At 38.8% G+C, this 12,757-nt stretch overlaps 1 protein-coding gene across 1 annotated transcript in view; it reads right to left on the bottom strand.

Moving 5' to 3' along the window:
• Positions 1-12,757, bottom strand: part of LOC101359614 (25-hydroxycholesterol 7-alpha-hydroxylase) — a 55,885-nt gene that overhangs the window by 8,383 nt on the left and 34,745 nt on the right. The window contains exon 5 of the mRNA XM_004372603.1: positions 6,599-6,774. Within this exon, the coding sequence (XP_004372660.1) occupies positions 6,599-6,774 (176 nt within the window). The remainder of the gene's footprint in view (positions 1-6,598; positions 6,775-12,757) is intronic.

The following is a 12,757-nucleotide window of genomic DNA, read 5'->3' as shown; positions in this document are numbered from 1 at the left end:
AGGTAGAATGTAGAGCATTATCTTTATAAGTAGTGTCATGCCAATTGAGCTAGATGTTCCCCGAGACCATGGTCCCCAGAGCCCTCCGTCCAGCAAAGCTTTCAAGTCTTTTTGATATATACCTAGGAGTGGAATTGCTGGGTCATATGGTAGTTCTATTTTTAGTCTTTTGAGGAACCATCACACTGTTTTCCACAACAGCTGTACCATTTCACATTCCTACCAGCAATAGCTAAGAGTTCCAATTTCTCCACATTCTCATCAACTTTTGTTATTTTTTTTTTTAAATCTTAGCCACGCTTGTGGGAATGAAATGGTATCTCATTGTGATTTTGTTCTGCATCTCTCTGATGGCTGAAGATACTGAGTATCTTTTCATGTGTTTGGTGGCCATTTGAATGTCCTCTTTGGTAAAATGTCTATTCAAGTCCTTTGTCCATTTTATGACTGGGTTATTTGTCTTTTTGCTGTTGTCAAAGTTTTTTTTATATATTTTGGTTTAGATTTTTGTTTGATACATGGTTTCCAAAGATATTTTCCCAATCAGTAGCTTGTGTTTTCTCTTTTCTGGCAAAGTCTTTCGATGAACAAGATTTTAATTTTTATGAGGTCCCATTTATTTATTTTGCCTTTTGCTCTTTCTGCTTTTGTTATTATATTAGATAATCCATTGTTAAAAGCTAGGCCTGACAGTGTTGCCCCTGCTTTTTCTTCTAAGAATTTTATGGTTTTAGTTTGCACATTTAGGTCCTTAATCCATTTTGAATTTGTTTTTGTGTATAGTGTGAGTCCTGTTTCATTTTTCTGCATGTGGAAATCCAATTTTCCCAGCACCATTTATTGAAGAAACTCTTCTTTCTCTATTGGATGGACTTAGCACCCTTGTGAAAAATCAGTTGACCATAGATGTGTGGGTTTATTTTTGGACTCTCAATTCTATTCCATTGGTCTATGTGTCTATTGTTATACCAGTGCCAGGCCGTTTTGATTACTGTAGCTATATAGTGTGTTTTAGAATGAGGAAGTATGAGTCCTCCTACTTTGTTCTTCTATTCCAACATTGTTTTAGCTATCTGGGGCCTCTTGCCATGCCATATAAAGTTGAGGATTGGTTTTTCTATTTCTGTTAAGAAGGATGTTAGAATTTTGATTGAGATTATGTTAAGTCCATAGGTTGCTTAACAATATTAAGTCTTCCAATCCATGAACAATGAACATCTTTCCATTTATTTAAGTCTTCTTTAGTTTTCATTGTATAAGTCCCTCACATTCCTGGTTAGATTTATTCTTAGGTACTTTATTCTCTTAGATGCTACTGTAAATGGAATTATTTCCCTAATTTCCCTTTCAGATTTCTCATTGCTGGTGTATAGAAACCCAACTGATTTTTGTTTGTTGTCCTTGTACCCTGCAACTTTGCTAAATTCCTCTAGAAGTTAGCTCTAGAAGTTTTCTTGAGTACGCTTTGGGATTTTCCATATATCGGATCATATAATCCACTAATGCAGATACTTTTACTTCTCCTTTTCCAATCTACATATCTTTTACTTCTTTTTTCTTATCTTATTGCTGTGGATAGACTTCTAATACAATACTGAATAGAAATGGTGAGAGTGGCCACCCTTGTCTTGATCCCAACTTCAAGGGAAAAGCTGTAAGTCTTTTCTACATTAAGTGTAACGCTGGCTATTGGCTTTTCATACATGCCCTGAATCATACTGAGGAATTTCCCTTCTATTTCAATCTTCTTTAGGGTTTTCATCAAGAAAGGGTGTTGGATTTTGTCAAATGCTTTTTCTGCATCTATAGACATAATCATGTGTTCCTTTTCCTTTGTTCTGTTGATGTGGTGTATTATGTTGATTGATTTTCTAATGTTGAAGCATCCCTGCATTCCTGGAATAAATCTCACTTGGTCATGGTGCATGACTCTTTTAATATTCTGTTTGCTAGTATTTTGTTGAGTATTTTTGCATCCATATTCATAAGAGATATCGGCCTGTATTTTCTTTTCTTGTGGTGTCTTTGTCTCATTTAGGTATCAGGGTTATGTTTCCTTCATAGAATGAATCAGAAAGTATTCCTTCCTTCTCTGTCTTTTAGAAGAGTTTAAACAGTATTCGTGTCAATTTTTCTCTAAATGTTTGGTAGAGTTCCCCAGTGAAGCCTTCTGGTCCAGGAGTTTTTTTAGGAGGGGGGAAGGGATGGAGGTTTTTGATCATTGATTTGATCTCTTCACTTGTTATGGGTCTGTTGAGACTTTCCATTTTCTCTTGAGTCAGTTTGGGTAGGTTGTGTGTGTCTAAGAATCTGTCCATTTCATCTAGGTTATCCAGTTTGTCACCATACAGTTATTCGTAATATTTTGTCATAATTCTCTTTATTTCTGTCGGGTCAGTTGTAATGTCTCCTCTTTCTTTCTTTTTTTTTTTGTTTATTGGCATCTTTTCTCCTCTTTTCTTCGTCAGTCTAGCTAAAGGTTTGTCAATTTTATTGATCTTTTCAAAGGACCAATTATTTATGGGTTTATTGACTCTATTGTTTTTCTGTTTTTGATTTTATTTATTATTGCTCTGATCTTTGTTATTTCCTCTCTTCTTGTAGGTTTAGGCTTAGTTTGCTCTTCTCTTTCTAGTTCCTGGAGTTGTCAAGTAAGGCTGTTAATTTGAGATCTTTCTTCTTCTTTAATGTAAGCATTTATTGCTATAAGTTTCCCTCTGAGACTGCCTTCGCTGCATCCCATAAGTTTTGGTATGTTGTGCTTTCATTTTCATTGGACTCTAAGAAATCTGTGATTTCTCTTTTGATTTCTTCCTTGACCTACTGATAATTTAATAGTGTGTTGTTTAATTTCCATATGTTTGTGTATTTTCCAGGTTTTTTTCTGTCATTGATGTCTAGCTTCACTCCATTGTGGTCAGAGAAAATACTTTGATTTCAACCCTTTTAAATTTATCAAGACTGATTTTGTGACATTAAATGTCATCCATCCTGGAGAATGATCCATGTGCACTGGAGTAGAATGTGTATATATATATTTTTTTGGGCTGTTTTTGGGCGGAGTGTTCTATATATATCTGTTAAGTCTGGTTGGTTTATAGTGTCATTCAGGTCCCCTGTTTCCTTCTTGATCTTATTTCCAGATGTTCTATAAGGCTAATCTTTTGTTTAGCTCACACTGTGTTTTAAACTTTAAAAATAAAATTTCCCAACATTTAAAAATTGGACTTTTCATCTAGAAAAAAAAAATTTCAGGTTCTTATTAAAAAAAAAAATTCAAATGACTTGGTTATGCCAGGTCTATATGCTTACAAGAGCTGAGGGTTAATTCAGAAGTAGCCAAATGGTCCTATCTAAATGCCTTCTGGACTCTCCCTTCGCCACAGTCCTCTGCACTCCTATTAATGTTGCTATACTTATACACAGCCCACTTCCTCTATGTGATCGCCTTGGGCCCAGGACATGCTGGTATGTGCAATGTCTATCCTGATTTAAAATTTTAACTGAAGTGTATTTTCACCATCAGTCCATTTATCCATAACACATCCCCTTATTTATTCAACTTATATGGACCACCTCCTGTTGGTTGGTCACCGAGAAAATAGAGATAGAGAAGGCATGGTCCTCTCTCTTCCTGAGCTTACAGCATATGGGAGCCCAGACCTGTAAACAGGTAATTGCAAAATGTCGTGCAATACATGCCACAACAGAGGTGCACACAGACCACAAAGTGAGCAGTGGCAAACTCTCTGAGGACTGAGGTGGGGAAAACAGACATCATCAAAGGAGAGGTAAGTATTTATGATAACTCTTGGAATAATTTGGAGCCTTCTAGGAGTCCCTGGGTGGCACAAATGGCTAAATGCTTGACTAGTAGTTGAAAGGATGGCAGTTGGAACCAACCAGAGGTGCCTGAGAAGACATGTATGGCAATTTGCTTCCAAAAAGTCATAGTCTTGAAAACCCTATGAAGCAGTTCTACTCTGCACATACATGGTCGCCATGAGTTGGAATTGACTTGAAGGCAACTAGCAACAACAGATGGACAAATAAGAGAGGACATTCTAAGAATAGAGAGATACATGTGCAAAAGCCCTAAAGTGTGAAGAAAAAGCATGGTCTGTTTTAGGAATATAATATTCTGGAGTCTCTTGGGGCTCCAAACATTCTGAAAGCATCCCTCATTGGGTCAAAAAAGTCTATTTCTGCTGGGGTTCTTCAGTCTCTATGTTCTTCCAGAATAAAGCCAGTGGCTTTTAAGTGGACTCTGACTCATGGTGACCCTATCTGTGTCACAGAATAACTGTACTCCATATGGTTTTCAATGGCTGTTTTTTTTGGAAGTAGATTGCCAGGCCTTTCTTCCTAGGCTCCTGCGGGTGGATTCAAACATTCAGCCTTTTGGTTACCTGTTTGTATCACAATAACTACATCTATATTCAGAGTTAGTCTTCTTCATATTTTTGGTCTAACAGGTATTGTCTATTTTCTGCATCTAAGTCCTAGTCTTCCCATTCAAGCTCTGTAGGGTACAAAAGGCAGGCAGTGGTGAATATGAGTGTCCAAGGAGCTCCTGGGCCAGAGCTCTCAGGGACAAAAGGTGAAGGGCAGAATTTTTTTCTCTCTTTTATTGTCTGTGCATGATTTGGGGTGGACATCTGTTATATGAGCATCTATAGCTTTTACTGATTATCATCCTAAGTTGTTAAGAACAAAATAAAAAAAATTGTATGCCTGGCAGTAGTAGGTGCTCAGTAAGGGTTTACTGAATGAATGGTTTATTGAATAAGATCTTGCTAAATCATATAAAAGTGGTTCAGAACTGTATCATGTATTCTGTGCCAGGAATTATCAGCATACCACAACTAATTTCTAGAAAACAATAGCATGGCAAAAAGTTAGCTAGTTAATGTTAATATTAGTCAGGCATAATTGGGTAATGTTAAACCTAGTAAATAATAGAAAATCTTCATTAGCTCAGGTTGGAGCCATACTAATCGTGCTGAATCAGTATATAATATTACAAGTCTGTTCTTCCACAGATTGAGTATGACGTAAACCTTTTCGATTACTATTAAGATTGCTTGATTAATTACGTAAAGTTGAAACATTGTTATTTAAATATAAAGTAGCACACTTCTAATTTTTAACTTTGATTTTTTAATTTCTAAAGTCTAAATTAAGGTCTTTTCCATCCTTAGGACAGAGGGAGGAAGGAAAGCCCAATGAACACTGCCACAAAAAATAATGGCAATTTGGTAAACATTTACTGAGGATTTGTTGATAATTTTAATGTTGACTTTACTATCATGACATAAGAATATTAAACTTAATGACTAGTGGGATAATCACACAATGAAAATAAATAAAGAGTAGTTAAGTAAATTAAAAATTGTAGATAGAAATGCAACTATTTTAAGATTTAAAAATATATTTCAGATATTGGTTATTCATTTGCTCTATTTAATGAATGTCTACATATGTGTGGGATTTTTTGATACTTACAAACGTGGAGCTAAAGCTTGTTCTCTGCAGAATGTTCCTTCCCTCACTATTATCCTACTTCCTATATACTATCCTCATTTGTGTAACGCCTTCCTTCTGAAACATACAGACACCATATGTACATTTCCCCCCTCATTTAAAAAATTCTGCCTTTGCTAATGAAATAAATGCAAATGATCTTATTGTATTTGAAATCTGCTCTCTTATTAATTTTCAAAATCCAGCAATATTCTAATCCAGCCTGGCTGCAAAATATTTAACTGCTTAGAAATTGGGTTTAGGAGTGGCCCAGGTATGAACTAGTCAGGAAGAGCCCAGAAGTTTCCCTTTGAAAACTGGCATTTTATATACAAAAACACTGCAGCAACAACATGACTTGTGAAGTGCAGGCAGAATACGACTGTATTCAATTTGCATGCAGGTGGTGAACCTTCGAAGTGGTATTAAAGATGAGCCAGGGTGGATTAATTTCCAGTCTTTGATATTCATTAACTCCAGCTTCAGAAAAAAAATACAAGGAGATGACACAATTACCCTCAGAGCTTCACCGTGGGCAGCAGCATTACAACCTCAAGTTCATCATGCTATACTAATTGATCAAGAAGGGGCACCTGCCTTTAGCGAGAGGTGAAAAAGCGTATGGGTCTAAGTATGGCAATGATGGTATTTGGCTCCGGGAGAGTCAACTACACCTTGGAAACACTTAGAAAATAGTTGTCACTATTTGTTCTCTAAGCTACTTGTCAATCACCAACCCTCCATGGTTTTTAATAATCTCTGCCAAGCAAACCCCAATTTTGGCCTAAAGCTAATGGTAGCCAAGGTATAATGTCCATTTCTTTTGAAGAAATTAGCATTTAGTCTCATCACTGTATTTCTTTTTATGGATCATGAAACCTTTGAAAGATAGATCCTTAGGAAAAATGTCAGTAAACAGGAAAACGCTTCCATTAGAAGGAAAAACTGAAGTCATCAAGTGGTGTCATATCCCTTGTGGAGCCCGGTGGTAAGAGGAAAAGATGAAGATAGATCATGAGAAGGAGCCATGTGCTTGCAGTATCTAAGACGGGGCATCTACAGGCTTGATGTTTACCTCTGGTGCTTCAAAGATTTCGGGGTCATGGTGTAAGACTGGAGGGAAGATGGCCACCAAGTCTCCCTTTCGCAAACGGCAGTCCCCGGACTCCACAGGTAGAGCCAAATCCTCTTCAACATAACGAAAGGTGGTTGAAAAGGAACACAGCCGTAGAACCTCAAGAATAATGCTTTCTAAAGGAAACAAGTGAACAAAAGATTATTAAAACATGATTGTTACTGAAGGTTCCTGGGTAACGCAAATGGTTTGTACTTAACCACGAACCCAAAGGTTGGCAGTTTGAACCCATCTAGAGGTGCCTCAGAAGAAACATCTGGTGATCTACTCCCATGAAGATTATAGCCAAGAAAGCCCTAAGGAGCACAGTTCTACTCTGTAACACCATATGGGGTCATCATGAGTCCAAATTGACTTGAGGGCAATGTTTTTTTTTTTTTAATTCCTGAAAAGTGCTCTCTGTTTCTTATTAAAGCTCATTACCAATAGCCTTGATTTAAAAGGAAAAATGTTCTTAATCATATCTGTTGGGCACCGATAGAGAGGCATGCGGGGCGGGGGGGCTGGGGATTAGGGAGAGCGAGGAAGGGGTGTGGGGAAACATAGTTTGGAGGCGCTTCACAGGCAGGAGGCAGCAGCGCTGTGCTTAGGCAGAAAGTCATTGTCAGGAAAGGATGGTCTGAAAGAGAAGAATGCCGTGTTATGGGGATACACTCCGGAAATTACAACTGTATCGCTGTCAAAGTACACCACTGGTGGGTTATTTCACCAACCTTCAGAACAGTGACACCTTTAAAGCCAGGCTTCACCATTTAATCACCATTTAGGCAGTTAATAGTAAAGTAATTGTAGTAGTGCTTTCTCAGACAGCTTAACACTTAATTTCTTTTATGTTAGCTGTAAATAAAATATGAGTCAGCATTTGCTGGAAAAATTTCAAAGGGAAAATACTTTTATAGGATTTGGGAGAAAAACTATATTTTCCTCAGCATCCAGAGAAAATAACAGCCGTCATCATTGCCTGGAAGATTCCAGAAGCCGAATGTCCTTTGCTTTCCCAGTGGCCTTCACCTTTTGCTCCTAGCACGACAGATTTTATGGCTAATTTCCGGCAATTTATCCTGGCAGTTTGAGGAGGAATTCCTTTGGGAATAATATGCATAATTTGCATAAATCATTCTGATAGCATGCATATCAGCATGTAGCTCCTGTCTCTGTCTGTATCTCTCTCTTCATAATCAAAACTGACTATGTTTCCACCAGCGTGAATGGGCCCTAGAATATAAAGCTTGTTTCTTTCTAATCAGCAATGTGAAAAAGAGCTCCAAATTGAGTTTTTTTTTCCCCTTCACATTATAACAAATGGTTGTGTTTATGGATTGTAATTTAGAAATCTCTCTCTCTCTCTCACACACACACACAGCCTTAGGGTTCAGCAAAGCTCTGAAACGCAGAGTACCCAACGATTACGAGATGATTAAATGTAAGCTCGTCAGAAAAGGCGTGCATCAGTCGACAAAGATGGCTGTTATTTTGCTAAAATTTAAATCCATGCCCAGCTTGCACAGGGGTATCAGTAGCTCTGGTACCTTCTCACAAGAGGTTTTTCCTTAAGCACGCAATTGTCTAAAGAAATGAGGCTGTGGCCAGCTCTGTGTGGCCAGTGTGGTGATTCAATGTGATGTACAGTGAGGCTGTGCATATTCTTCTGGACTGCCTTTGTTACTATAATCAGCCAGAGTCAAGTCGGCTTGTTGGTGATGAAGCCAGAAAAGAACTTTGGTTTTGGAACGTGAACTCCACTGCAGATAGCCTCAAGGCATCTGAAACGATGGATTTCAACTGGCAGTTCACCAGCAACCAAAATTTCTATGGTGCAAAGCAAGGGTCAGTGTCCCATGGATCGTGGCTGGCTCTGCTGGATAAACAATAGCAGAGCATCCTTTTAGCTCGTGGTGTGAAATGGTTGCTGACATGTGTAGGAGCCCTGTTCACCCAACAAGTCCACTAGAGGTGTAGGGAGAAGAAACACAAAAGCAAAATAATTGTGGGGTGGCTGCTTTGAAAGGCCAGGCATTTAACAGTCCAAATAACATGGTCACATCCTATTGGCTGATGAGCCCACGGAAAGCATGGCAGCTTGTGCCCACTGCAGTATCACAAATGACAATTGGGCGAGCATATCTTATGCAGAAGTTAATCACAATAATGGAGCACAAAGTGTGGCTTAGCGGTCAGATCGTAAATGACAAATCTGTTTTACCTTCCAGTACCAGTTATGTGCGCAAGGCAGGCTTGGCTCTTGCTCTGAGCGATCATGCCGATAATCATTAGATGACAAAAGTAATGAGTTGCATTATTATCAACAATGGAGAGTGGGGCTTGGGTGAAACCGCAGTACAACCTACAGACACAAAAGCAAGCAGCTTTCCCGCTAGCCCCAGGAAGAATGCGGGCAGAGCTATATGTTGAGAAGAATGACAACCGCACAATAAAACACTGCAGCCCCTCCTTGTAGTTGCCAGAGTTGAGCACATACCAGCCAGTGCCTCTGACAGACCAGCTGGGCCCGGGGAGGGCTTCCATGCTGCACCAGGAGGTACAGTAAATTATCCTGCACGGTAGAGCAACATCTGTTTCTGTGCTAGTGCCGAACAAACAAGGCAATTTAAAACATACCAAGGGATAACCCAGCAACAAATGAACATGACCCTCATTTTTTCCCCCTTCTCACCCACGAGGTGCTAAACGTCATTGTGCAAGCACTCCATGAAAGAGAAGCCAGGTTGCTACTTGATAAGGTGTTGTCAGAGAGACTTTACGTATTACCAAAATGGAAAGGAAAAGCTTATAGTATTGTTATTCTTAGAAACTTCCCCCTTCTATCTTCATTTCTTTTATACCAAAGCTAGCATTCAGTTCTCAATTTGCTCTAGAATTAAAAAAAAAAAAAAAAAAAACAACTTTCCATATACTTATAAATATTCAGTCTTTAAACCTAATTTGCTATACTTAGTTCACATGCCTTCAAGCATTTGTCTTCCAATTTCCACTGAATAAATGCGTACTAATGAGAACTAGAGCAAGCTGCTGAGGCAAAGCTGGGTGACTTGGGTCTGGCCTGCCACCAGCTTGTGATAGGCGGGCAAATTGAGTTAAAATGAAAAGTCTTGTCAGCTGAAATTCAACATGGTAGCCAAACAGCAAGCTGTCAATCATCCAGCCAAAACAAGGGACCGCAGGTAATAAAAGGTCACTGTGATCATTAGTGCACTTGGCTTTCATATGCAAGTTAATTTTAATTAAACATGATCTCATATCTGTAAATGTTTTATAAAACTTATTGTGCATAATGGATTGTTAATTTATACTAACACTTAGCAGGTAATAGGACCCTCTAATTATTAGAATGCATTGCAGAAAAATGACTATCAAGAATGCAAATATTTGGGGGGATCATTTACACCAGGCATTGCAAGGTCCCAACAATTGCAATTGTGATTAAGATAAGGCTGCCCGTGCTTTATTAAGGACTGAGCTTTACCGATCAGTATACACTAGAAAACTGAATTACAAAAGTCCCACAGTGAACTCACAATTCAGAGCCTGCACTACCTTCTTCACCTGGCTCGGTGAGATTTGTTTCTCTTTTCAGGATGTAAAACCATTCAGATTAAGCATCCCTTTAACTAAAAAGCTGGGGAACATCTTGGGGCTATGATGTTTTACAACATAACTGCAAAGGAAAACGACAAATGAAAGAAACCGAGGGTAGAGAAAGGTATACAGACTTTCTCTCGTGACCTCAGATCTCAATTCTGGCTGTAGTAAATGATAGATGATTCTCATTTACAGATTTAAAGGACCAGAGCAACTCATGACAATCAATAATGCATGTTACAATGCACACACCCAAAAGCACATCCGGGTTTCTGCCTGACACTTAGGCCATGACTGTATATGTGGAATGAATGTACTGTGACATGGTCAGGCTGTTAATTTGGGTCCCCTTAATGACTGGTGCAGACTGTCATACCATGTGATTAGCCATGGCGATCAGTAGATAGCAGCGATGGCTGGAATTAAGGAACAGTCATGCCACATGGCAGTCTGCTGGGGCTTACCACTTGGACATTCTTTAAAAGAAGGCAGAGAGAGGGAGAGGGAGAGGGCGGATGTGGACGTGGCATGCTCTAGAAGGTGTGATGAAATGGGCTGCAGCTCAAAGCATATTTTCTTTTACGGAATTGCCTTCAAGATAGGTGAGACGGTAAATAAGAAATTGTGATAATTCATCAGATAATTTGAGGCAAAACAACGAATCTCTGGCTCAAAAATTGTATATTTTAAGTAAAGTTAAAAATAAACCTGAAAGGTGGAAACAAGGCACACGTTCATCAAGGGGTGAGTGGATAAATAAAATGTGGTACATACATACTTCGTTGTTTGGTGCCATTGAGTCTGTTCTGACTCATAGCGACCTTATGTACAACAGAACAAAACACTGTCCGGTCCTGAGCCATCCTCACAATCTTTTGCTATGCTTCAGCCCAGTGTTGCAGCCACTGTGTCAACCCATCTCGTTGAGGGTCTTCCTCTTTTTTCACTGACATTCTATTTTACCAAGCATGATGTCCTTCTCCAGGGACTGGTCGCTCTGGATAATGTGTCTAAAGTATGTGAGACGAAGTCTCACCATCCTTGCTTCTAAGGAGCACTGTGGCTATACTTCTTCCAAGACAGATTTGTTCATTCTTCTGGTAGTCCATGGTATATTCAATATTCTTTGCCAACACCATAATTCAAAGGTGTCAGTTCTTCTTCAGTCTTCCTTACTCATTGTCCAGCTTTCACATGCATATGAGGTGATTGAAAATACCATGGCTTGGGTCTGGCGCATCTTATTCCTCAAAGTGACATCCTTGCTTTTTAACAATTTACAGGTCTTTTGCAGCAGATCTGCCCAACGCAATACGTTGTTTGATATCTTGACTGCTGCTTTCATAGGCATTGACTGTGGATACAAGTAAAATGAAATCCTTGACTTTAATATTTTCACTATTTATCATGATGTTGCTTATTGGTCCAGTTGTGAAGATTTTTGTTCTCTTTATGTTGAGGTGTAATCCATACTGAAGGCTGTAGTCTTTGATCTTCACCCACCACTTCTCTGTCAGTTTGTCATACCGAGGTAGCTTGTGTGTTGCTGTGGTGCTGGAAGCTATTCGACTGCTATTTCAAATAACAGCAGGGTCACCCATGGTGGACAGATTTCAGTGGAGCTTCCAGACTAAGACAGACTAGGAAGAAGGACCTGGCGATATACTTCTAAATAAATTGGCCAGTGAAAACCTTATGAATAGCAGTGGAACATTGTCTGATATTGTGCCAAAGATGAGCCCCTCAGGTTGAAAGGCACTCAAAATATGACTGGGGAAGAGCTGCCTCATTAAAGTAGAGTCGACCTTACTGATGTGGATGGAGTAAAGTTTTTGGGACCTTCATTTGCTGACATGGCACAACTCAAAAAATGGATGTTGAAGAAACAGCTGCAAACACCCATTAATAATCAGAACATGGAATGTACAAAGTATGAATGTAGGAAAATTGGAAGTTGTCAAAAATGAAATGGAACACTTGAAGATAGATATCCTAGGCATTACTGAGCTGAAATGGACTGGTATTGGCCATTTTGAATCAGTCAATCATATGGTCTACTATGCCATGAATGACAGATTGAAGAGGAACGGTGTTGTGTTCATTGTCATTGTATACACATACAATGGAGTATTATTCAGCTATGTATAAAGAGAAATGAAGGTCTGATATATGCCAACACATGGATGAACCTTGAAAACATTATGCTGAGTGAAAGACACCAGACATAAAAGGTCAAATATTGTATGACTCCACTTTTACAAAATATCTAGAATAGGCAAATCCATGGAGACAAAAGATTAGTGGTTACCAGAGGCCAGGGGCAGGGGGAATGCGGAAAGAAAAAAAACCTATGAGTATATCTGATATACAGCAGAAGAAGAAAAATAAATCTGAATTGGTACAAATGTCTACCTTCATTCTGCATTGCACAGAATGGCTTACTGCTAAAATACAGAAATGCAAATTTAAAGTTTCATTTATTCATTAAACATTTATTAA

The sequence above is a fragment of the Trichechus manatus genome, unplaced genomic scaffold (assembly GCF_000243295.1).
Source record: "Trichechus manatus latirostris isolate Lorelei unplaced genomic scaffold, TriManLat1.0 scaffold00018, whole genome shotgun sequence".
Classification (NCBI taxonomy): Eukaryota; Metazoa; Chordata; class Mammalia; order Sirenia; family Trichechidae; genus Trichechus; species Trichechus manatus.
This window is presented reverse-complemented; position numbering and strand designations above follow the sequence as displayed.